Source organism: Quercus robur, chromosome 11 (assembly GCF_932294415.1).
Source record: "Quercus robur chromosome 11, dhQueRobu3.1, whole genome shotgun sequence".
NCBI classification, from domain to species: Eukaryota; Viridiplantae; Streptophyta; class Magnoliopsida; order Fagales; family Fagaceae; genus Quercus; species Quercus robur.
Window position 1 is genome coordinate 52092346 of NC_065544.1, and position 26273 is coordinate 52118618.

At 35.4% G+C, this 26273-nt stretch overlaps 3 protein-coding genes across 5 annotated transcripts in view; all 3 read left to right on the plus strand.

Moving 5' to 3' along the window:
• Positions 1–26273, plus strand: part of LOC126707482 (TMV resistance protein N-like) — a 227195-nt gene that overhangs the window by 49654 nt on the left and 151268 nt on the right. The gene's annotated exons all lie outside the window — the stretch shown is intronic.
• On the plus strand, positions 2311–21578 carry LOC126707488 (disease resistance protein RPV1-like). Of its 3 annotated transcripts, none has more exons than XM_050407172.1 (3): positions 2311–3027; positions 3647–4754; positions 4952–5059. In XM_050407172.1, exons 1-2 carry the CDS (start codon positions 2552–2554, stop codon positions 4545–4547), a joined length of 1377 nt encoding a protein of 458 aa, XP_050263129.1. In that variant the 5' UTR covers positions 2311–2551; the 3' UTR covers positions 4548–4754; positions 4952–5059. The 3 variants fall into 3 exon arrangements, with proteins under 3 accessions (XP_050263129.1, XP_050263130.1, XP_050263131.1); XM_050407173.1 differs by lacking the exons at positions 3647–4754; positions 4952–5059 and adding exons at positions 20528–20586; positions 21222–21578 and having other exon boundaries at positions 2313–2962; XM_050407174.1 differs by lacking the exon at positions 3647–4754 and having other exon boundaries at positions 2320–3027.
• LOC126705213 (disease resistance protein RUN1-like) lies at positions 21379–24985 on the plus strand. Its single transcript, XM_050404125.1, has 3 exons — positions 21379–22329; positions 22870–23835; positions 23921–24985. Exons 1-3 carry the CDS (start codon positions 21379–21381, stop codon positions 24983–24985), a joined length of 2982 nt encoding a protein of 993 aa, XP_050260082.1.

Consider the following 26273-nt stretch of genomic DNA (forward strand, 5'->3'; position numbering starts at 1 on the left):
TGAGGGCAGATAATGATACTTGGAGTCAGCTTTCAATCCTGTATAAAATTAAAACAGGATCAAAATTGATTAAAGAAAAGAACACAGAACAAAAGTTAAATAGTTAGGGTTTCTAAGTTTTTTTTTTAGTTAGGGTTTCATAGTATGAATCTTTGGGTTTATTTGATTTGAACATTTGATTTCCATCACAAATGAAACCAATGAGATTAACATAAAAGAAAGATGAGAAACAAAGAAAAATTACCTTACTGACTCAGTGAAGAGTACACGGGATAAGGACTCCGGCGGTAGCTATGGAGAGAGGAGTGGACAGCGGCGGTGTTCTAGGTGTTGGAGGCGGAGAGGGGACTGGGTAACGGCATTGGAGGCGGCTAGGGTTTGTTCTTTAGAATCTGGATTTGGATTTTGGAGAAACAGTAGTTTGGAACTTTGGATTTGGGGAAACGGTTTAGACTTTATAGAGTGTGAGATTGTGAGAGTTTGAGAGAGCAAGTAAAGAACCGAGAGTCTGAGATTGAAGAAATGAAGACTGAAGAGATGAGGAAGAGTGAAAAGGGAAGGAGGAGGCGTGAATGGGAAGCCATGTCCATTAGGGGTGTCTGTCTCTGAAGCGAAAACTGAAGAGAAGAGTGAAGGCTGAAGAGACTCTTGAGACTAGTTGAGAGATATCAGATCTTCCCATTTAATTCTCACCGTTAGATTTCCTTTTCACCTTAGATTATAACCGTTGGTTTAAAATAGATTATTGTGCCACTGTAACCGGTCATATCATGGTCTGTCTTACTCTCATCAAGACCATTCATTTTAAATTTTATTTTGTGATGAACGGCTGATGTTTATGTTGGGAAGGTGTGAGCTTTGAGTCTCGGGCTGGGCAAGGCATGGGCTGTTCTGGAGACTGGGAGACTGAGACTGAATGAAATGTCAAATCTACTTTTTTTTTTATTATAAATAATTCGGTCGGTTCGGGTTTTTCGGGTGAAATATTTTGAAACCCGGATCCGAACCGAACTATTCGGGTTATTTTCTTCCCAATCCGTGACCGATCGTAGCTGGATTGGGAGCCACTCGTGGACCTTCGGTTCGTTCGGGCGGGCGGGTCGGTTGATGCGGGTCCTTGGACACCCCTAGTCAGGGAAGTAAGAAAAATTGAGCTGAAAATGCACCGAAAGTGTAGTACTTTACACCTATTTTCAGGTCTTTGGAGGTTGCAAATCAAAACGACTTAAGAATGCTTCAAATAATATTTATTTAATTTTTAAATTAAAATTGTTATTTAAAACTCTTTTTTAATATAAACTTTTTATATTTAGGTTTGTTAAGAGCACTCAAATCACTATCAGTTCTTATATAATAGCGAAATAATTACTTTTTAGCCAACTAATTCCAAAATTCACCTACATCAAATCATACAAAATTCTGTAAAAAAAAATATATATATATATATATATATATATATTAAAACATAGTTGCTAAAGTAATTATGTAAATTTACTCTAGTAATATTTATTTGTGTTTAGGTTTTTATCCTTTCTTTACATGTCTTGAGAATGAAGGAAAAGAGTGGGTAATGATTGCTGTGTGTGAAGAAAAATAAATAATTAAATAAAATCAAGAAAAATGATATTTTAATGAAATATAATATAAAAATAATCTGATGTAGAGTGTTTTAAAACGTAAATATGTAAACTAGAAAAATTAGTTCTTATATTAAAATTATAAATATGAATTTTTGCATGAGCTAATGCAAATGTTCTAACGTCTACTTTTCATCAATTGATTATATGACAAATCTATTTAATTTCATTATGTATAATAGATTTTAAATAGGATTTTATGAATTTTTGTTTTAAAAAAAACTTATTTTGATGAAACAATTGTCACAAATTTTGTTAATATAATTTCTGCAAGCATAAATGCACTTGAAAAATCATTTAATTTTTTTATGTAGTCAAATATTATTATATGACAATTTTATCTTCTTCTTTTTTTTAACGTTATATATTATGATTAATATTACCCCTGTAATCTTCTCATTGCATTACTTCTTTATCTTCTAATTCGGTTTTGATAAGGTTCTAACAATAAAAAAATAAAAACTCAATTTTTATATATTTTCATTGACTGTGAGCTTTCATATTAATCTTTGTTGGATTTTGCAATGTCAACTGAATGAAATCACTCACATTCTCATCAAAATTAGTATTATTTATATTTTATCAATATCATAAGTAGTGCAAGCCAACTGGAAGCTAGTGGTAGCTTGTAACAGGAACTTAGATATTATCCTTTTTTGGTAAACTAACTTAGATATTATCACCAACTACAATAAGATATATTCTCATCACTCACGGCACATTCACATATAGAGATACATATACAGATAGATACCAGTTACCATAGGAGCCACACAACCACCAACTTCAACCTCCCGTCATCAAAAAAAAGGTAAATATTTTTTTTTTTTCATGTGTTCACTCACTCATTCCTTATAATTCCCATTTTATCACATCTTTGACCATCTTAATCTTCTGCTGGGATGTAGACTCCAATGAATTCCACCTCTTCTTCCACTCATCAGTGGGAGTATGATGTCTTCTTGAACTTCAGAGGTGAAGATACCCGCTACAGTTTTACAGGCCATTTATATAAGGCTTTCTGTGACAAAAACATTTACACCTTCATGGATGATAAACTTCGAAGGGGAGAAAACATTTCAGAGGAACTTCTCAAAACCATCAAAAGGTCAATGATATCGGTTATTGTGTTCTCTGAAAATTATGCATCTTCCAAATGGTGTTTGGATGAATTTGTTTGGATTCTTGAGTGTAGGAAAAATCTTGGCCAATTAGTTTTACCAGTTTTTTATGGCATAGATCCATTAGAAGTACGTAAACAAGAGGGAAAGTTTGGGGTAGAATTGGCTAAACATGAAAAAAATTTCAAGGATAACATTCGTAAGGTGCAGATTTGGAGGGCAGCTCTAAAAGAAGTTGGCAATTTGTCTGGATTTCATTACGATAATGAGTATGTATCTCATGATTACTCTCATGCTTTCATGCATATTTTGTATTTTAATGGTTTTTCATAAACACTATATGAAATTGTTCTATTTTGATAATATATTTAGCTATGAAGGTAGTTGCCAGTTATCCTACAAAGGAATTTTAATTATACCAATTAAGAGTTTCTTCCATGTATTTTTTGAGAAAAGTTTTAAGAAAAATTTCTTAATCATTTCGATCGGGTATCATATGTGGGTTTCTAATAAGTTTGGTTCCTCACCTAAGAATAAAACTGATAAGTGGGGTTTTCATGCAACTACTTGATATAAGAATAAAACTGATTCCTATCCAAAAAGACAAACTAATAAATTTAAATATAGTTGGTTCCCAAGACTATGAATTATGTACTTACCATTTACTTTAATTAAAAATGTACTACTCACTTTTCTCATAAAGGAAAAATAATTACCACTTGTTAATTCTAACGCCCTAACCCGTCCTCCCCCTCCCCCCTTATTCATGTAGCAAAAGGGAAAAAAATGCAAAAAAAAACTATATACCGAGAATTTTGCTTATCTTCATACCTGCATTTTCCAGCTAATCCATTTCATAACATGCTTTTTATGCTATGTGATTGGCAGTTGCCTTGAATCTAAATTTATCCAGGGAATTATCAAATGGATATCAAGCACTACATTAAACCGCACACGTTTATTTGTTGCTAAATACCCTATTGGAGTAGATTCTTGTGCAACAAAAATAGAAAAGATTTTAAATATTGAGTCAAATGATATTCGAATGGTGGTGATCCATGGCCCTAGGGGAATAGGTAAGACTACAATCGCAAAAGCTGTATATAACAAAATTTTTGATGCCTTTGAAGGAAGCTTTTTTCTAGAGAATGTTAAAGAAAGGTCTGGGTCAAATGATGGCATAATCCAACTACAAGAGATACTTCTTTCTAATATCTTAAGGGATGGAAATTTAAAGGTGGAAAACATATCTAGAGGAATCAATGTGACAAAGGAAAGACTTTGCCATAAAAGAGTTCTTTTAGTTCTTGATGATGTGGATGAACAGAAGCAAATAGAAAATTTGCTTGGAAAATGTGATTGGTTAACTCCTGGAAGTAGAATCCTTATAACTGCAAGAGATAAAGATGTGTTAACCACTCTCAAACAAGATCCTCTAATCTATAAGGTTGATGAAATGGACAAACATGAAGCTTGTGAACTTTTTAGTTTGTATGGCTTTCAAAAAAATGAACCCGAGGAAGCTTACTTGCAACTTACAAATCAAATTATCAATTATGCGAATGGCCTTCCTCTAGCTTTAAAAATAATAGGTTCTGATTTGCGTAGAAAAAGTTTATCTCAATGGGAAAGTGCATTAGAGAAGTATAAAAAGATTCCCAACAAGGAAATTCTAAAAGTACTCAAAATGAGTTATGAAGGATTGGACCAAAGTGAAAAGGATATTTTCCTTGATATTGCATTTTTCTTCAAGGGGAAAAATAAAGATTATGTTGTAAATATATTATAGGCATGTCATTTATTTCCAAATTATGGTATTCCAAAACTTATTGACAAGTGTTTGATAACTAATGATTGGTGGGGCAATTTATCAATGCATAACTTGCTACAACAAATGGGAGAGGAAACTGTTCAACAAGAATCACCACAAGCACTTGGAAAACGTACTAGACTACGAGATTATGCGGATGCTTGTACTGTACTAACTGGAAATATGGTATAAGTCCTTTTTCCTTCACTTCTTTCCTTCTTTTGATCAAGTTAGAGAAAAAATGAATTGATTTCTTTAATTTTATATTAATTTTAAGGCAATACAAGCTTATCAATATTTTTTTTGTTTAAAATTTTAAATCTATTATATTTTTAGAAAATTCTATTGCGTAGTGTTGTTCACTTTATGCTTTGTCCAATTAGGGAACGAATAAAATTCGAGGCATAATGTTGAATCCGCCTAAACCTATAACGTTGGAACTTCATGCTCAAGCTTTCAGAAGGATGAAAAACATCAGGTTTCTTATAGTTCTTATAGTTAATAATGTACATATTGATGGATGTCTGGAATATCTCCCCAACAGTATAGTGTTGTTGGATTTGCCTAATTGTTCCTTTTCCTTGCCATCAAATGTTTGTCTTCAACAGCTTGTCTACTTCAACATGCCATATAGTAACATTAGAATACATAAGCTATTCAAGCAGGTATGATTATTAGTTTTCTTTATTATGATTTATTTCTAAAGTTTATTTTAAAGCTTGGTGAAGATAAATGTTATTAGAGCCAATCTCTGCCACTATGACAAAGACTCGATCCATCTCTGCTCTTAATGATAAGATCACTTACCTCTCTCAAACCTTAGACCAACATGATCAAGAACTCCATGGAATTCATTAGAAATTGGATGCGGTTACTAGTATGTTTCATCAGAGAACAGACGCTATTACTAGTATGTTGCAGACCCTATCTCAAACTGTGCAAGGGCTTACTGAAGCTGGTAGTCAATGGCAACGACAATCAACTCCACCATAAGTTCCTTCTTCTCTGAATCATCAAGATACAACCTTGGCAACTATTCCACGAAGTGTGAAGTTAGAATTCCCAAAATTCAAGGGTGAGAATCCCTCGAGCTGGGTCCACAAGGCTCATCAATTCTTCTAGTTATATGGCACTCCTCCTAATCAAAAAATTTTGCTAGCTTCTTATCATATGGAAGAGGAGGCCCTGATTTGGTTTCAAGAAGCAGAAGAGGCTGGGAAATTCACTAGTTGGGAGGCCTTTGTAAGATCTTTGCATGTGATATTTGGCTCATCAGCATATGATGACCCAATGGAAACCTTGACCTGGTTGAGGCAGGTTGGTAGTGTGGCTGTGTACAAAGGTCAATTTGAAGCTCTCTTAAACAGAATCAAGGAATTGTCAGAGAAGCATAAGCTGAGCAGTTTCTTGAGTGGTCTAAGAGATGAGATCAGACTGCCAGTCAGAATGCTTAACCCTCAGAGCCTTAATGCAGCCTTTGGTTTAGCAAAAATCCAAGAGGAATACATAAGGGCTAGTAGGAGAAGTATTAAACCTTGGGGTGAAGGACCTAAAGCTTCAATTCTGGGCCCTCCACCAGTGTCCAAGATTGATCCTAAAGGTGGTAAGATGGCAATTCAGAGGATTTCTCCTTCTCAGATGGATGAGAGGAGGAAAAAGGGAATGGGTTATTACTGTGATGATAAGTGGGTTATAGGGCACAAGTGTAAAACACCAAGACTCTTTCTTATGGAGGGATTACATGATGTGGGCTACTATAGTTTGTCAAATGGAGGAAGTACATGCTACATCATATCTGAGGTGATCTTACAGCAGCATGAGGAGGGCAACATTCATGAAGGAGTGGCAGAAATTACCCTTTATGCTTTGTTGGGTAGTCCCTCACCTGGCACCATGAGAGTATAGGGTAGAATCAATCAACAAGAAATGGTGATCTTGATTGATAGTGGAAGTACTCATAACTTCATAGATATTGCTTTATGGAAGGAGCTGTAGCTGCCTCTTTCAACTAAGGATTGTTTTGAGGTTAAGGTGGCTAATGGGGCTGTTCTTAAGACTAAGGGAGCCTGTTTTGCTGTTCAGATCAAGATTCAAGGTTCTTGCTTTGGGGTTGATCTTAATGTTCTATCTTTAGGAGGCTATGATGTTGTATTAGGTACACAGTGATTATATTCCTTAGGCCTTATTCAATGGGATTTCAAACAGCTCACCATGAAGTTTGACTACCTTGACAAGTCAATTCTTCTTCAGGGCCTTATCCCTTCAGCTCCTACATTTCAAGATGGCAATCAATTCCTTAAACCTACTGTTAAGAAAGGGTTGGTGTTGCAGATTCTGTCTTGTTCTCCTCCATTACCTGCAATACAGCAATGCTCAACCATTAATGAGTTGCTCTTGGAGTTTGCTAAGGTCTTTGAAGTACCAGTTGGCTTGCCTCCACTCAGAGGGCATGAGCATCAAATTATTTTGAAGGAAGGATCTCCACCCATCTGTGAAAGACCTTACAGGTATCCATTTTATCAAAAAACTGAAATTGAGAAAATTGTGCAAGAATTGCTTGATTCTGGTTCTATTAGAGTTAGCTATAGCCCTTTTCCTTCTCCTGTTTTATTGGTTAGAAAGGTTGATGGAAGTTGGCACATGTGCATTGATTATAGATCATTAAATCAGGCCACTGTTAAGGATAGGTATCCTATTCCTATAGTTGATGAATTGTTAGATGACTTGTGTGGCGCTACTATTTTTTCTAAGTTGGACCTTGGATCAGGTTATCATCAAATCAGAATGAAGGATGCTGACATTGAAAAAACTGCATTTAGGACTCATGAGAGGCATTATGAGTTCCTGGTCATGCCTTTTGGGTTAAGCAATGCCCCCTTTACATTTCAGTCCTTAATGAATCATATTTTTAAGCCTTTTTTTAGGAAGTTTGTCCTAGTTTTTTTATTTTATTTTTTTATTTTTTATGATATATTTGTTTTGAGTAAATCATTGGATGATCACCTAATTCACTTGAGGACTGTCTTATTTGTTCTACTTTCCAATCAATTATATGCCAAACAGTCCAAGTGTGTTTTTGGTTGTGGTGAAGTGGAATATTTAGGCCATATTATCTCTGATGATGAAGAAAAATTGAGGCTATGTAACAGTGGTCTATTCCTAGGTCAATAAAGGCTTTAAGGGGCTTTTTGGGATTGACAGGGCATTATAGAAAATTCATTCATCATTATGGTGTGATTGCAGCCCTCCTAACTACTTTATTGAAAAAAGATGCCTTCCTTTGGTCCCCACAAGCTAAGTTGGCCTTTGAAGCTCTTAAAAGAGCTGTTTCAAGCCCACCAGTGTTGGCTCTTCCTAATTTCTCCAAGACCTTTGTGGTGGAGTGTGATGCTTCTGGCTATGGTATTGGGGCTTTCTCAATGCAGGATTATATGCCTTTGGCTTTCCACAGTCAAGCATTGAAGGGAAGAAGCCTACATTTGTCTACTTATGAGAAAGAATTCTTGGCATTGGTTAGTGCAGTCAAAAGATGGAGACCCTATCTAGTGGGTAAGCCTTTTATTATAAAGATTGATCAGCAAAGCTTGAAGTTTCTTTTGGAACAAAGGATTGGCACTCCTGCTCAGCAAAAGTGGATTACCAAACTTTTGGGGTATTCTTTCTTGGTTGAATATAAAAAGGGCAAGGAAAATAAAGCTACAGATGCACTTTCAACGAGGTTGGAGGCTTCTGATACTTCAGCTGATAGCTTGTCCAAATCTACCTCAGCTCAGTTGTTTATAATTTTCTTCCCTTGTCCTACTTGGTTGGATGTTTTGAAGGACAGTTACAAGTCTGATTCAGAGTACTAGTAACTACTTTTGGCCCTGATAGATTCTGCCCCTTCTATTCCTCACTTTTCCCTTCAAAATGGTATTTTGCTTTACAAGGATAAAGTGTTTCTGCGCTCTAATTCACCATTGAAACCTTTGGTCCTTCAGCATGCTCATAACAGTATGAGTGGTCATTCAGGGTACTTAAAAACTATCCATCAGGTTCAACAAGATTTTTCTTGGTTGGGTATGAGGAAAGACATCAAGGACCACATAAGGACTTATGAGACTTGTCAAAGAATTAAGGTGGACACCATTAAACCTGTTAGATTATTGCAGCCACTCTCAATTCTTGAAAAGCCATGGATGGATATTAGCATGGACTTTATCACTAGTCTTCCCAAATCTCAAGGGTTTGATGTCATCATGGTTGTGGTTGATAGGCTTACAAAGTTTGTACACTTTATGCCTTTGTCCCATCCCTACACTGCTGCCAAGGTGGCTCAAGTTTTCATGTCTAATGTGTTTAAATTGCATGGTCTGCCTAGATCCATTGTGAGTGATAGAGATGCTGTCTTCACCTCTAATTTTTGAAGGGAGTTGTTCAAACTTCAAGGTATTGAATTGGCTATGTCTTCTACCTACCACCCTCAGTTTGATGGGCAAACTAAGGTGGTTAATAGTAGTTTGGAACAATATTTGAGGGCTTTTGTTGATGACCGACCTCACATTTGGGCTTCATGGCTTTATTTGGCTGAATTTTGTTTTAATTCTAACTACCATACTTCTACCAAAATGTCCCCATTTGAGGCTCTTTATGGTTTTCCTCCTCCAAGGATTTTGGATTATGTTCCTGGCTTGACTAAAGTTGCTGCTGTAGAGACTGTGTTACATGACAAATCTGTCCTGTTAGAGCTTCTCAAGCAAAATTTGGTAGCAGCTCAAGCAAGGATGAAGGCTCAGGCTGATCAACATAAGCCTGACAAGTCTTATCAGGTTGGTGATTGGGTTTTCCTTAGACTTCAGCCCCATAGGCAACTATCTCTCAATTCTAAAGGGTTCCACAATTTGTCGCCAAGGTATTTTGGCCCTTTTCAGATTTTGCAGCAAGTTGGACCAGTGGCTTACAAGTTGGATCTGCCTTCAGATTGTTTGATTCATCCAGACTTTCATGTTTCTTGCCTCAAGCCTAAATTGGGCGCACACACTACTCGAATCCCTACTCTTTCACTTGTAGATTCTGATGGATTCCTCAATCCTGAACCCATTGCCATTTTGCAACAGAGATCCAAGCAATTAAGGAGTAGGTTGATTACTGAGGTTTTGGTCCAGTGGTTTGGGCAGCCTCCTGAGTGTGCCACTTGGGAATCCTTATATCAGCTCAGACTTTAATTTCCTCACCTTATGGGCAAGGTACTTTGAGGGAGTGGTGCTACTGTATTTTGTTGTTCATGTTTTACCTTGTGGACAAGGTTTTCAAAAGGGGAATGGAATGATAGGACTACTCTGGTGTTGGTGTTGTAGTTGATATGGCCTGCTGTGTAATTAGCTCATGAATTAGTTAATAGTGGGATTGGTATTAGTTGTTAGTTACAACTGATTGGGGTAGTTAGTTAGTTAGTTAGAAATAGTTACAAGAATGATACCATTGTTGATAATTTTGGTTAAGCCATGTATAAAAGGATCAAGGGATTCATTGTATTAGATATGAAAAGAGTAATGCAATTCCCAATTCTTCTTCCCAATTCTATATCTTTCTCTGCCTCTTTATCTATATCTCTCTCTCTTACTTTCCCTCTAATATCTCCCCGCTCTGTTCTTCTCTTTGTGGCTGTTTGTTAGAATAGGAAATGCCTATTTTGGTACTAGCAATTGGGAGTAATTTAATTCCTCAGATTTTGTTGTTTTTAATGTTTCCCCCTCTATGGAGCTATCTCTTTTGGCAAGGCAAAAGATGAGCCTTTATTTTATTTTTTATGTGTGGATGGTAACCAAGATCTTGGTCTAAGAAATGAAAGCAAGGGACATAGTACAGGAAAATATTTCAAGCCAGGCTCTAAGCCCATAAGCTACAAACATGAGAACTTGTTTAGCATAACATACCATTTAGACTACCAACAAAATGTTAGGAACCCATGGGTAGAACTTACCCTTGAAAACCAGCTTGCAAGGAGAGGGTATCTAAGAGCTTAGGAACACATGGTTAAACTTACACTTTATCCATGTAGGACACTAGGATCATAACATAAAAAGGCACTAATTGACCTACAAATATTAACTCCTTATATTTTGATAGCAAATGGCAATAATAACTTGATAAATCTAACCTCTTTTTACAATCTTTATCAATTCGCAAATCATATGATAGAACTAAGGACAATATCATACAAAAGACTCTTTCTCTCTCTCTCTCTTCCCCCCAACCCCTAAGAAATATTCAAAGACATGCAAATGTCATCTTCTCATTGCACATCCATAATCCATAAATCCTATTTGCTATCAGGGAACTTAGCCTCATATGCTTGGGGCACCTGCATGCATTTGTAGAATTTACTTTCCCTCTCTAAACTGAACCTAGTTTCTCTCTCTTCTCTCCATCGGTTTCACTTTCAGATGCGTAATTTTGGTAATTTTTATGTTACACGTGTGTCTCACATGAGTAGTCCGTTAATTTATATATTGACCGCAAAATAACTAATGTTCTAATTTGGCACATATGTGAAATTTAGGGAGTAAACCGGCTAAAATAAAAGTTTAGGTATGTAATAGCCACTAGCCTAAAGTTCAAAGGGTGTCAAGGTATTTTTCTCTAAAATTCTACTATAGTTCTTTGGTATTTTATGTTGCCTATTTGCTTATTAAAGCCTAATTTCAAAGGTAAAATTTTCATTGGCAATAACTAGTAAGGAAATTTTTATTTTATATTTGTAAGTATAACTAGTAAGGAAATTTTATAGATTTATCGCGCATATCCTTTGCTATTAAATTCTTTCTTCTTTTTCTTCGCAACCAAATAAGGAAAATATATATTGGTTTTCTATTCTTTTATTTTTCCATTCTTCCAACCAAACTTGAAAGTTCAAAAACGTATACAAAACACCTTTGAACGTTTAAACCCCCAAATTACAACTTAACCAATACAAGCAATATGACAAACAACTAGTGTGCGGAAACTTAACACATGCTATAATACGAAATTGGTTAAAGACTATCTAAGCCATAACAAAATAAAACTACAGCAGATAATAAAAAGGCAAAGATAGAGAGGAAGGAAGATGCAAACACAAAGACAACACGCGATGTGTTATCGAAGAGGAAACCGAAGTCCTCGGCGAAAAACCTCTCCGCCGCCCTCCAAGCGGTAAACAATCCACTAGAAAATACAGTTGGGATACAAGGACAGCAATAGACCCTCCAAGCCTAATCTACCCAGTGCACCTAAGCCCTCCAAGCTTCTTGCTCCAACGAGGTTGCGCCGAGCCTTTTTCTTTTCTAGCTTCCCGGATTCCGCTACTAGACCGTAGCATCAACCAATGAAGATTGGTTCCTTCCTAACTGCTTCCCAGAAATCCAAACAACTGTCTCACAATGATGATGATGGTGAGAACCAGGTTTGGTATAATGCCTCTCAAGGATTTGACAATGGAGAGGAAGAGAGTAGAGGAATTTGAAGAGACTCTAAGGTAGAGATTATGGGTGAAACAATCTGGTTTTTCTTTAGGGTTTCTCTCTCAAAATTCTCTCTGGAAGCTCCCTTTCAATTGTGGGTAAAAGGGGTATTTATACTGGAGTGGGAGAGGAATGTGAAACGTCAGGTTTTACAAAACAGGGGTGGCTCGCGGCTTGACCTCGCGGCTTGACTAAGTCGCGAGATCCAGTCGCGAGTTAACCGTATGGCCAGTTGTCCTGTTTTGTCCTGTAGTGCTCCAGCTAGCATGACTGTTCATCTTCCAGCATGCTTGGCACGTGTGCTGCTTCTGGCGGCTTGCAGCCGCGAGTCACCCGCGAGTCCCAGCCGCGAGTCTCTGTTTTCTTGCACACTCTTGTGCAATCTTCACTCTATCTCACTCACTACCCTTACAACAAACCCACCTAAATACAGGGTTACTAAATGCTGAATTACAAGCAAATTTGGCACGGAATAAAGCCAATTAGATGGTTGAATAAATTCAACCTTACAAAACATGTATGGTGGAAAACTAAATCTAATATATCTTTTCACTTTTCTTTCCTCCCAATCTTTTCTAAATGTCATTCTATCATTTATAAATCCTCGAACACAATTCCCAGGCCCCTCCTCTCCAATTTCTTCTACAAAAAATAAAGGGAAAGGGAGTGACGAATACAAGGTGATGTTACAAAAAACAAAAAGGAATTTATTCTTACCATGCCCAAATGCTAACCATTTACTTCATTCTTTTGAGTTATAGATTGACCTCGGTTAATTAATTCAATTACTCAATTTGATTAATTACGTTAAATTACATGCAAATCATCGAGGCACCAACAAATCACCAAATAAACTAAGTGCAGTGGAAATTAAAATTGACACGTTGATTTATTGACGAATGAAGAAAACCTCTCACAAGACAAAAACCTCACTAGGTGAATTTCAAGTCACCACTCCCAAGAATCCACTAATCAAGAACAAGTGGTTACATTTATAAGGAATATTACCACTACCTTGGCCTATCCCAAAATACTAACCTACAGTTAAACCTTTACTCCAATCCCCAATTAGACTTAATCTTGTAGAAGACTGACTCCTAGTGACTAATTGATTGTTGTTGGATGCAAACTTTTTCACTCTATAGCACATTGAAGATTTGGAAGCACTTGGTTACAAAAGCCTAAGGCGCAGAAAAAACACAGTAGCTTCTCACAGAGTGTATAAGTTCTCTAATTGAGTTTATAAGTGTTTGATTACTTTAAAATAAAGCTTTTATTTGGTCTAGAGGTTTAATGAAAGAAAACCTAGCAATCCAAGTCTTCATGGGCCGATATTCAGATTTGAGAATTCTGAAATCATAGAGCTCAATAGATCGAGAGGTATCAAGCTTGTGTCAAGAATCCTTCATTAAGTCTCGATAGATACTAGTATTGAGACTAGTGTTGAGTTTCACTGAATCAACTTTTCTTCACTTGTTTTTTGGTTCAATTTTCATGTCTTTAATGATACTGCTTGTAAAGGATAAGCTAATACATAGACAATATGAACCTAACACATTCAACCCTTGTTATGAATTTATATTCCCTGGTTATTTGCCTCAATCTGAAAAAATATCATGCTGAAACTCAAATGAGCCGATAAGAAAACTGCATGTCTCTCCCACTACTATAAGTCTATAATTTGCACACAGAAGCTCTACTCATTAATTTCCAGTGTGAGAGGCCGCCATTACTATTCCCATATTGCCAAATCTCTGATCTCTCTAGTATAGTGACCTTTTCTACTTATCGATTCTCTTTTGTGATATATATATATATATATATATATATATATATTGGGTGTCTTATAAGCGTGCCGTGCAATGACAGAATTATATCATGTATGACCGCACCGACTTACTGTAAAATCTAATTTGCATATTCCATTAGCGAATGAAAAATGAGATTTTATCCAAAGTCGGTAAGGTCATTCGCGTGATTACTCTATCGTTACTGAGCAGTTGCATTATGTATTACAGTACTTTCAATGCTCTGTTGAAAGATTTCTTAGTGGTCAACTCCTGTGAAATTACTTTTGGTTAGTTATTTAATTTGCTAAAGTAAACGAAATTTTGCTATTTTGGGTATTTGATTTAAGTACCTCAGATTGTTAGGAACTAGTATAATAAGCTCGTCGGGGTGGAAGTGTAACAATAGCTTAATTTTGTATGTTTATATCATTATTAAAGAGATTTGTTGTACTTATTTTGTATTAATTCATGCTTTTTATATTTAGTATTAGAAAAATGTTAAATGATTGATTTCGCACTTAAATGAGAAAGAAAAGCTTTTAATTGAAACCAATACAACAATACCCAATTAAAACTTTTGATGAACAGTGATTCCCTTTTTTTTTCTTTTTTCTTTTTGAACAATTCCCTGTTTCTACTCTCTATCTTTTGGAAAACTCAAATTAGTACTTCAATTATTGTTCTATCTTTCATTTGCAGTTTGTAGTCTAGCCTAAAGATCTTTAATCTTTACTTTCCAGAAAAAGGAAGAGAAAAAAAAAGTGGCACTTTTTGATTGAATAATTGCAGTTGCAACACAGAAATTTCGTGGAAGAATGATATACCTACTTTCATTATTGCCTCTCTTTTTCAGGGCGTTTACTACTTTACTCTCTTCCCTGCTCGTTTCTTCACCTTTATCAATCATCTGGCTCATAGATCCCAATGGCTTTCACAGCCAGCGAACCTACCTCTTATTTAGCTTTTTGTTAAATTCTTTTTAGATTAGTGTGCTAATATATATTTGTACTTTAAAATGTGAGAAAAAATAAGAAAAAGTAAAGAGCTAAAAAGAAAAAAAATTAACTTATAAATTAGTCTCAAACACACAAATATAAAGATGTCAATAGCTTTTGTCAAAAAAAAACAAAAAAGATGTCAATAGCCATAAATAAGGTAAATTCGATTAACATATTTTGATATTTTGGTTAATTCTAACTAGATCCATGACTTTTCAAAACTGAACAATTTAGACCAATTAGTCATTTTTCTCAATATATTTAAAGACTAATTTAATTTTAACGGCCAAATTAATCGATTTTAGAAAGTTTTGAATCTGATTAGAAAGCTCAAGTTATGTTCATAGAATTTATCCTATAAATAATATTGGTATTATCTGTCCGCTAAAAAATGGACGGTACTCTATGCGTTGTTTTAGAAAAGTAAACAAAGCTTAGAGTAATTTAATTTGTCATGTCATTTTCTCATTTTTCTCTTTTTGAAAAAAAAAAAAAAAAAAAACTGAAGATGCACGAGATTTCTACTGAATTTGATGGAAATTTTGTGGAAACAGCATAACTATTGACGTAGGTCTTTGTTGTTAGGAAAGTAAGAAAAATTGAGCTGAAAATGCATCGAAAGTGTAGTACTTTACACCTATTTTCAGGTCTTTGAGCTGAAAATCTTCGGTTCATACATCTAGTAGACCTGCCTAAGCCTTTTGCTAAAAAGATTTTAGTTTAAAAATGTGCTAAAATATATTTATACAGATGAAAAAAAGTAATAACAAGTGAAGAGTTTTTATTTTATTTTTAAATTAACTTATAAATTTGTCCCAAACACACAAATATAAAGATGTCAATAGCCATAAATAGGATAAATTTCTTAACATATATGAAGTTTGGGCTAATACCAACTAGATTCAAGACTTTTTAAAACGGATCAATTTAGTCCTTAAATCTAACTTAGTCTCTAAATTCTATTAGGCCAGTTAACCATTTTTCACAACAGTATTTAGGGACTGATTTGATATTAAGGACCCAATTAATAGGTTTTAGAAAATTTAAACTTGGTTGGCAATAACTCTTTTTTTGAGGGTGTGGTTGGCAATAACTCGTACATCAAGTTGTGTTCATGTAATTTATCCAATAAATAATTTTGGCATTTTGCGTTTATCTATCCACCAAGAAATGGACGGTACTCTTATCATTGTGAGAAGTTTCTCCAAAAATAAAAAGGCATAAATGCACTTTTTGTCCCTACATTTTAGGATCATTTCTATTTTGGTCCCTACATTTTTATTTTACCACTTTTAGTCCCTAAACCAATTAGTGCGTATTATTTTAGTCCTTTCCGTCAGCCAACAAATGGAAATAGCTGATGTGGCTAACAGCACATTAAAATAATAATTAAAAAAAAATCTATTTTGACATTAAAAATGCCACGTCAGCATTTAAATTAATTTTAATTAAATAAAAAATTTTAAAAAAATTGCAGATCTAAGAACATAAGAACTTGTTCTTTCAATGTTCTTAAATCAAGAAATAAACCTAGCAACGACATCAAACCCAGAATCAAAGAGCAAACCCAGAATCAAAGAGCATGAACATCAAAGAACATGAACATCAAACCAACAGGAAAAAAAAAAAACCTTGAACATCACCAAATCAAAGAGCATTGTGAGAGTGTCTTTCTCGGGATACTCAGGCCCAAGGATCCCGAGCCTGAATGAAAAGGGAAGGATTTGGTGGACCGAGCCTTGATTCACCGCAGCTAACAAGCTGTTTAAGAATCAAGTGAATGCAGAGAATACTCCTGACAACATGACAAACAAGGATATCGAAGAGTGCCAAAAAATTAACAACGTAAGTTTAGAAAGAAAGAAAAAAAAAAGGATTAGCAAGACGATAAAAAAAAAGTGTTGTAGGGATCCTGGGAATTATGAAACAGTATTTCATTAAGACATTATCTGTTTGATTACAAAAAGCTCACTAGGGCGTGATACAAGGTCCAATCAAGCTCAAAAATTGCAGCCTTGAATGGCTATTTCAGCCTTCAAAACTTGCGAAGTTTGATTCTCGTTGAATCCGAGTATGTACCATAGTGGCCTTTACAGGATATCGGGAAGCAGTATTTGTTTTCCCTTAGTATTTTCTTTCTGCACAGATTTTTCTGATAGTTTTTCCTAGAGAATTTCTTCTTTCTTGTGTTTCTTTCTTTTTTTCTCGATGCCTTCTTCACAACCCATCCCCTCCTTTTATAGTGGAGTTTTCTGGGCGTCCCGGGGAACCGTTGGTTCCCCTGTTTTGTTCTTTTGCAAACAGAGCATGCTCTGTCTCCATCGCCTCGGTAAGTCTCTTTTCCATTTTCTCTCATTCTTTCCTTCTCTTGGTTCTGATTCCTTCGAAAGCTTTTGGTTGGCTATCCTCTTTGGGACGTGCTGAGGTATGCCCTTCTCGGCATCCCCACTTCTGGTGTCTTCCTTTTTTCCCTTTCTTTCCTTTTTGGGTGGAATCTTGTTCTGCCATTTTTGAAAGTCATTTGTTACCATTCTTCTTCCCTGTCCTGGTTCCCCGAGGTCCTTTTCTGTCTGTGCCATTGAGAGGTCGCTCGCGTCTTTTATTTCTTGTTTTTCTTCTTCTGTCTTCTTTCTATCGATTTGTCCCAGTCTTCCTTTTTATTTGTGCTTGAAGGGATCTGCGCTTATTGAGGATCCTTGCTTCTTTACACTCTGCCGTGTTTTTCTTTTTTGGACGCTTCTTTCTTTTCTGGGCTTCAGGATCCTCTGGGCCTTTTATTCCCCCATGGGTCATCCGTATTTATTGCTTTGGGCTTAGCCTGAATTTTTTTCTTTTTGGGCTTGACTTGTTCTTCTGTTTTGGGCTTATTTTATTATGGCCTTTTCTTTTTCAGACCTCAACAAGCATCAACAAGAGCAAACACAGGAAAACCCACACAAAACCACACCCAAACCAAACCATCCGAAGAATATAAACGTAGCAAAGCACCCAACTCATCCACTCCCAAACCAAACCATAATCAAAGAAATTTCGAATACCACAACAAGTTAATAACTTAAAAAACAAAAAGAAATTTCAAAATGTGAAATTCCCAACAAACTCTAAAACCAAATCTCCAGCAAACCCCAAACCCAAATGTCTAGAAATGATCATAGATCAGACCAACAACAACAACAAGCCCTGCAATCCCAACCAACGAACCCAGTAGAACCCAACACCCACCAACAATCTCCCTTCCACCCAGACGGAACCAAAATGAGATTCCTATCGAAAAAGCAATGCTGCTTTGGCCAGATTTCGGTATTGAGAAAATTGATAATGACATCAAAGCCGTAATTGGAATCGGACCAGAGATCGTGCTAGTTCTTGAGGCTGAGAAACTGAGGAGACCGAGTGGTGTGAAGCTCGCAACAGCGGTCTCAAACACAGCAAGGACTAAGGGGTTTTTGCCGATCGTATCAGCTTCATTTTTCGTTAGAGATGCAGAGAAGCCATCTCTTTCTCTAAACCCAGATCCGATCAAACCCAGTCAAACCCACCAACGATCACCGATCAAAGCCGAAGAGAAAGGCCAGATCCCAGCAAACCCAGTCGAACCCAGCACCCATCATCTCTTTCTCTAAAAGTCGAAAGAGAGATAGAGATTGAGATAGAGATTTTAATCTGAGAGAGAGAGAGCTTTAGATGAAAGAGAGCTTCATTTTAGACGAGAGAAAGCTTTAGTAAGTTGAATCTAGTGGATGAGCAATGACCAAAATGTTTTTTTATTTGGATTTCAAATAAAGGAAAATGTCGTTGTTAGGTTTGCTCTTTGATTCTGGGTTTGATGTCTTTGATATTCAATCTGGGTTTGCTCTTTAATTCTGGGTTTGATGTCGTTGCTGGGTTTTTATGTTCTTAGATCTGTAATTTTTTGTTTTTAATTTTTTTATTTAATTAAAATTAATTTAGATACTGATGTGGCATTTTTTAATGTCAAAATAGATTTTTTAATTATTATTTTAATGTGCTGTCAGCCACTTCAGCTATTTCTGTTTGTTGTCTGACGGAAATGACTAAAATAACACGCGTTAATTGGTTTAGGAACTAAAAATGATAAAATAGAAATGTAGGGACTAAAATAGAAATGACCTCAAAATATAAAGACGAAAAGAGTATTTATCCCAAAAAAAAAAAATCATTGTGAGAAAAGCAATTTGCTATGTCATTTTCTCACTTTTTCTCTTCTTGAAATTTCTACTAAAGTTGGTGGAAATTTAGTGGAAACAGCATTAACTATCGGCTAAAACAATTTGGTTCTTTTGTAAATAAATATAGATGTTGGGGCATTTGAAAAAGACGAAACTTCCAAGAACTTTCCTACCCCCGTATGATTGGCTAGCATTTCAAAGTCTTTGTTTCATGAAGACTTTTAAATCTCCATGCAAGCAGATGGTCTGATAAACAAAGAAAAACTCAAAAAGGTTGGTTCATTCAGATGCAATTTACTCAAGATCATCTTCACAGATCTTTAAAAAAAAAAAAAAGACTGTAAAAAGAAATTCGTGAACCAGAGACCAGCGAACATCAGTATCTTCCGCACTCATCCCTACCATTGCAATTCTCTCAAGGTGAGCCTCTTTTCAATTTCTCTTCTCTTCTCGTCTTTTCCTTTTTCTTTGATTTTTTGGAGTTAGATTTTAGAGTGAAATGGAACGAAGTTTATAAATTTGATTTACAGTAAAAAGAAAGTAGTGAGTTTTACTTTAAAAATACTGAATTTCTTTTAAATTTAAAACTTAGAAGATTAAATTGAATAAAAATAAAGTTAAATAACTTAAATGAATTTCAGTCAAAATTTAAAAGTTTAAATTTGCATTTTTTTATTATCTCCATTTGTCTTGCCATTTATCATTTATTTAACTACCAGTAAAAGGACGGAAGCTCCCAAAAAGGCATTTTTGGTGGGAAATTCACATAAAACTACACGTCTTGGTGGGTTTGTACAAGTCATTTACATGTATTTGAAGGCCTAACTTTGGTTCAGAAATCAAAAGGAAAAGACATTGGATTCGATCATTGTGAGCTTCAGAAAAGCAAGAAAACTATAGTACGTGGTTGTGGTATTCATCCCCTGTGATATTGAAGCTACCACACAACCACCACCTTCAACCTCCAGGCTCCGGTCATCAAAAAAAGGTAAGCCTCTTTTTTTTTTCTTTTTCATGTGTTCACTCATCCCTTATAATTCCCATTTTACCACATCTTTGACCTTCTCAATCTTCTGCTCATATGTAGACTACAATGACTTCCACTCACCGGTGGAAGTATGGTGTCTTTTTGAGTTTTCGAGATGAAGATACCGCTACGGTTTTACGGGCCATTTATATAAAGCTTTATGTGACAAAGACATTTACACCTTCTTCATGGATGATAAACTTCGAAGGAGAGAAAAAATTTCTGAGGATTTTCTCAAAACCATCAAAAGGTCAATGATATCGGTTATTGTGTTCTCTGAAAATTATGCATCTTCCAAGTGGTATTTGGATGAACTAGTTTGGATTCTTGAGTGTAGAAAAAATTTTGGCCAATTGGTTTTACCAGTTTTTTATGGAATAGATCCATCAAAAGTACGTAAACAAGAAAGAAAGTTTGGGGTAGAATTGGCTAAACATGAAAAAAATTTCATGGATAACATTGGCAAAGTGCAGATTTGGAGGGCAGCTCTAAAAGAAGTTGGCAGTTTGTCTGGATTCCATTACAATAATGAGTATGTACCTCACAATTAGTATCATGCTTTCATGGTTTTTTATTTTTATTTTTTATTTAAATGGTTTGTCATAACTCATAAGACTCGTAACCCCTATATGAAATTGTTCTATTTTGACAATATCTTTAACCATGAAGGTAGTCGCTAGTTAGGTTACAAAGAAAATTTTAATCTTATGAGTTAAGATTTTCTTCCACGTATTGTTTGAGAAAATATTTAAGAAAAATCTCTTAATCGTTTCAATCAGGTATCATATGTGGGTTACCAATTAGTTTGGTTCCTCACCTATGCAGAGTTTTCAAGCAACTACTTGATAGAAGAATAAAACCGATTTTCCATGCAAAAAGACAAACTATTAAATTTAAATATAGTTCGGTTCCCAAGTCTATGAATTATGTATTTGCCATTTAATTAATTAAAAATGTACTACCTTTTCTACAAAATATATATATATATATATATATACTAATTGTTAATTGTAACACACAAACCCGTTCTCCCCCTCACCTCTTATTCATTTAGCAAATGGAAAAAAAAATGCAAAAACTATATATCTAGAATTTTGCTTATCTTCATACCTACATTTTCCAGCCAATTCATTTCCTAACATGCTTTTTATGCTATGTGATTGGCAGTTGTCTTGAATCTAAATTTATCCAAGGACTTATCGAATAGATATCAAGTACAACATTAAACCGCACACGATTATTTGTTGCTAAATACCTGATTGGAGTAGATTCTCATGCAACAAAAATAGAAAAGCTTTTAAATATTGAGTTGAATGATATTCGAATGGTGGCGATCCATGGCATTGGTGGAATAGGTAAGACTACAATCGCAAAAGCTGTATATAACAAAATTGTTGATGGCTTTGAAGGAAGCTCGTTTCTAGAGAATGTTAAAGAAAGGTCTAGGACAAATGATGGCATAATACAACTACAGGAGATACTTCTTTCTAAGCTCTTAGGGAATGGAAATTTAAAGGTGGACAACATATCTAGAGGAATCACTTTGATAATGGAAAGACTTCGCCATAAAAGAGTTCTTTTAGTTCTTGATGATATGGATGAACAGAAGCAAATAGAAAATTTTCTTGGAAAATGTGATTGGTTAGCTCCGGGAAGTAGAATCCTTATAACCACAAGAGATAAGCATGTGTTAACCACTCTTGAACAAGATACTCTAATCTATAAGGTTGATGAAATGGACCGATATGAAGCTTGTGAACTTTTTAGTTTGTATGCCTTACAAACAAATGAACCTGAGGAAGCTTACTTGCAACTTTCAAACCAGTTTATCAATTATGCCAATGGCCTTCCACTAGCTTTAAAAATAATAGGTTCTAATTTGCGTAGAAAAAGTTTATGTGAATGGGAAAGTGCATTAGAGAAGTATAAAAAGATTCCCAACAAGAAAATTATAGAAATATTCAAAATTAGTTATGAAGGATTGGACCAAAGTAAAAAGGATATTTTCCTCGATATTGCATTTTTCTTCAACAGGAAACAGAAAGATTATGTTGTAAATATATTAGAGGCATGTCATTTATTTCCAAATTATGGTATTCCAAAACTTATTGACAAGTGTTTGATAACAATTGATTGGTGTGGCATTTTATCAATGCATAACTTGCTACAACAGATGGGAGAGGAAATTGTTCAACAAGAATCACCACAAGCGCCTGGAAAACGAACTAGGCTACAGGATTATGCGGATGCTTTTACTGTACTAACAGCAAATACAGTATGTCTTTTTCTTTGCTTCTTTCCCTCTTTTAATCAATTTAGAAGAAATTAATTACTTTCTTTAACTTTTATTAATGTTGAAGCAATACAAGCTTATCAACATATTTTTTGTTTAATTTTTTATATTTTTGGAGAATTCAATTGGGTAGTGTTGTTCACTTAATGCTTTGTCCAACCAGGGAACGAATAAAATTCGTGGCATAATATTGTGGCCACCTAGACCTGTAACATTGGAAGTTCATGCTCAAGCTTTCAAAAGGATGAAAAATATCAAGTTTCTTATAGTTAATAATGTATATATTGATGGATTTTTGGAATATCTCCCCAACAGTTTAGTATTACTGGATTGGCCTAATTGGTCCTTGTCCTTGCCATCCAATTTTTGTCCTTAACAACTTGTCTACTTCAACATGCCACATAGTAACATTAGAATACATAAGTTATTCAAGCAGGTATGATTTTTAGTTTTCTTAATTATGATTTATTTCTACAATTCATTTTAAAGCTTGTTGAAGATAATTGTTATTTCCTTCTACAGGTTTTGCCTTTTGAAAATTTGAAAGGAATCAATCTCAGAGGTTGTGAATCCATCCAAAAATTACCTGAGTTGTGGGCTCCAAATTTGGAGATATTAGACCTTTCTGATTGTACAAATTTAGTTGAGATTCATGAGCCTGCTGGATTTCTTGATAAGCCTAAAACTTGGTACCTTACTAATTGCAAAAAACTTCGAGCTCTTCCTAGAAGACTTAAGTTCAAATGTCTTGAACACTTTGATCTCGAGTGCTGTGAATCTATTCAAGAATTACCTAAGTTGTGTGCCCCAAATTTAAAGACATTAATGCTTTTATCTTGTGGAAATTTAGTTAAAGTCCAGGAGTCTATTGGACTTCTTAATAAACTTGAATATTGGTATCTTGGAGGTTGTGGAAAACTTCAAACTCTTCCAAGAAGACTTTCGTTGAAATCTCTTGAAATTTTTGACCTTAGTGGCTGCACAAGCCTTGAAAACTTTCCTGATATTGATTCAGAAATGAAATGCTTACAGTGTCTATATATATCAGGGAGTGGCACTAGAGAATCACTTTCCTCAAGATGCACAAGCCTTGAGAGGAACTTTCTAGATAGCATCTATAAATTCCAAAATGTTAATGTTTTAGGTATTTCTACTAACCTACCAAGACCAAGCTGCAATTCTTTTGATGGCTGTGTCAGATATTCGTTTCTACAGTTAACAAAGCTTAATCTCTTCAGTGAAAATGTAACTGAATTAGATTTTTTGGAGTTCGATTACTTTCCTGCATTAACACGGCTACATCTACAAAACACCAGTACTGTTACCATCCTCGAAAGCCTTATCAAATTTACTACATTAAGTGAACTTGAAATATTCGATTGCAAGCACTTTAAGGAAATTCAAGGACTTCCACAATCTTTAACTCAGTTGAAGGCTAGAAATTGCCCGTCGTGGAATCCAAAATCATCAAACAAAATATTGAGTCAGGTCTTTCTCTATCACTCTCTTGCTCTTAGTTATAAAGAAATAATTGCCTTTCCCCAAATACCTAACTCAATATGCCAAACTGCAGGTTATTGCTAAAAAAATTGCTAAATGGAAGCAAGTGGGAGAAAGTCAAGGCATTTTAGCAGATAGAGTACATGAAGGAGAGAGAAATCATCCACTTTACCGCTCGATTGGTTACTTTCGAGCACCAGGGTGTGAGATTCCAGATGAGTTCAACCACCGAAACGATGGAAACTCCATTTCATTCTTGGTTCGTAATTCCAAATGCATTCCTCTTGCTGTTTGTGTTGCCTTTGGACCGACAAATGAATCTTATAAATTTGTGGTTCAATTTGTCGTCAATGGTTGTTTAGAAATTCAGCATCGTGGGGTTTACCTCGAAGGAAGTGAATCTTGTCGTCTGTTGTTTATTTCTAATCCTATGTATGAATGGGAGAAGAAGATGAGGGACTCAAATCTATCTAAACAGAGTCATTTTGAGGTTATTTGTAGAATCAAGATGTACTATGAGTACTTATCAAAAAAAGAGATGGACTATGTTTTTTCTTATGAAGAGACAATGGATCCTATAGCTATCCCAAAAACGTTGGGGGTCCATGTAGAATGCATCTGTTGTCCTCATAAATCTTCCATCCCTGATTCCCTGCCTTTACTACCTCTGTTCCCCACGTCTTGCAATGAAGGAGATTCAATGCATGCAATTGCAATGGAAACAACAAATACTATAGGGTTTGAATATGATTTGAAGGGATTTCATGGTGATTTGAATATGTCATTATTGGTCCCTATTGACCCCGAGGTCCACCCTTTAATACCACTTCCTTATTCCTCAAATATGGATCATGAGGCTTTCGAAACTGTAAGTGATTTGGGGCATTTGAAACACTTTCGCAATGATGGGTATGATTTGAGCTTGTCACTAAATGACTCAGATGCAAGTGAACGAGAGCCTCCTCAGGTAACTAATACATCTAATGGGTCTAATTTTGGATTGGGCCAGATAGATTTGGTTGGCTCAACTGTTAGTGGTGGGTTTGATTTGGGTTCGTCTTCAATGACCCATGAATTTGTGAATGATGACTTTGATTTGTATCTGTCTCCACCCTCGAAGAAAAAGAGGACATCTTGATCAAGCTTTGAAGAATTATGCTTCTCTTCTTTCCCTTGATTCCCATATCCTCCAACTCCAGGTTAGTTCCCTTCACTTGTAAGTATTTACAACTTCAACCCCCCTCACCCCTATTTTATATGAAAGTTTTTTTTTTTTTTTTTAATGTATAATTGAGTGCTTTGTTTGTTTCTTGGGCATATATATCTTAAAAAGTTCTTTTACGGTGATGAATTGGGCTTGTTTCAACTTGTGTTATTGAAGTTTTTGTTATGTTCCACATGCTTGGCTATTGTATGAGTAATAATAAGTTCAGTGAACTGTTCATGGCCTTTGTGGTCATGTGGTACTTGTTTTTTGATCAAAACAATTTATCAAGTAGAAAGAGAGTTTTTAGAATGGAAGATAATTATCTTATTAAGACTGTGTAGTGATAGGCCACAAACTAAATGACCCCTTGTGATAGAAATTAATTAATTAATTAGCCAAGTTATTAATTAATCAATTTATCATGCAAGCGCGTGGTAGCACAAACAAATCACTAATAAACTAATTATGCAACAAAAAATAAATTTACGAATGGGGAAAACCTAACAGTAAAAACCCCACCGGGTGATTTTCAAGTCACCACTTCCGAAACTCCACTATTATCACAACAAGCGGTTACAAGTAAAGGAATCCAAGTACCTTACCAACCTACAGTTGAACCCTTACCCCAATACCCAATTGGACTTGTTTTGTAGTGACAGTTCCCCTTTCAGATGCACGACTCCTAGTACGTGACTAACCAATTGTGCGGATCCCAGTACACGACTTCAATCACCAACTAAGAAGGTTGTTGGTTGCAAAGTTCTTCAGTTCATCCACACGATGAAGATCAAGAAGATGCTTGGCCACAAAACCTTATGGTGCACATACACAGTAACTTCTTCAAGAGAAAGAGATGAACTAGGGCAAGAACTTCGTCTCCGGTCACAATTTGCTTGAACAGAGTTTGCTCAAAGCTTGTGCAACTTGTGAACACTTTGACGGCCCTTAAACTAATCCTTTTATATGTCTAGGGTTTGGAGAAAAGAAAGACCAAAGACACATTCACGGATCCCAAGAAAATCATATTGGAATTATGAAAATCTTAAATCTCAACAGATAACAGCTGTTGAGAAGGTGTCGAGCACACCGAATGTAGAACAGCTTTCTTAAGCTTGATAGATGTAGTTGTCGAGCCAACTGTCGAGCTTTAATGATTTTGCATTTTGAACTTGTTTTCTTGAACAGACTTGAAGGTTTCAATACTTGATCCTGAAACAAG

Bases quoted from the DNA above. Each gene is read 5' to 3' on its own strand.
- LOC126707488 (XM_050407172.1), top strand. From the start codon at position 2,552: ATGAATTCCACCTCTTCTTCCACTCATCAGTGGGAGTATGATGTCTTC. The intron at 3,028-3,646 runs GTATGTATCTCA...TGTGATTGGCAG, and splicing joins GGATTTCATTACGATAATGA to TTGCCTTGAATCTAAATTTA.
- LOC126705213 (XM_050404125.1), top strand. From the start codon at position 21,379: ATGGTGGCGATCCATGGCATTGGTGGAATAGGTAAGACTACAATCGCA. The intron at 22,330-22,869 runs GTATGTCTTTTT...TTCCTTCTACAG, and splicing joins CTGTACTAACAGCAAATACA to GTTTTGCCTTTTGAAAATTT. The intron at 23,836-23,920 runs GTCTTTCTCTAT...GCCAAACTGCAG, and splicing joins CAAACAAAATATTGAGTCAG to GTTATTGCTAAAAAAATTGC.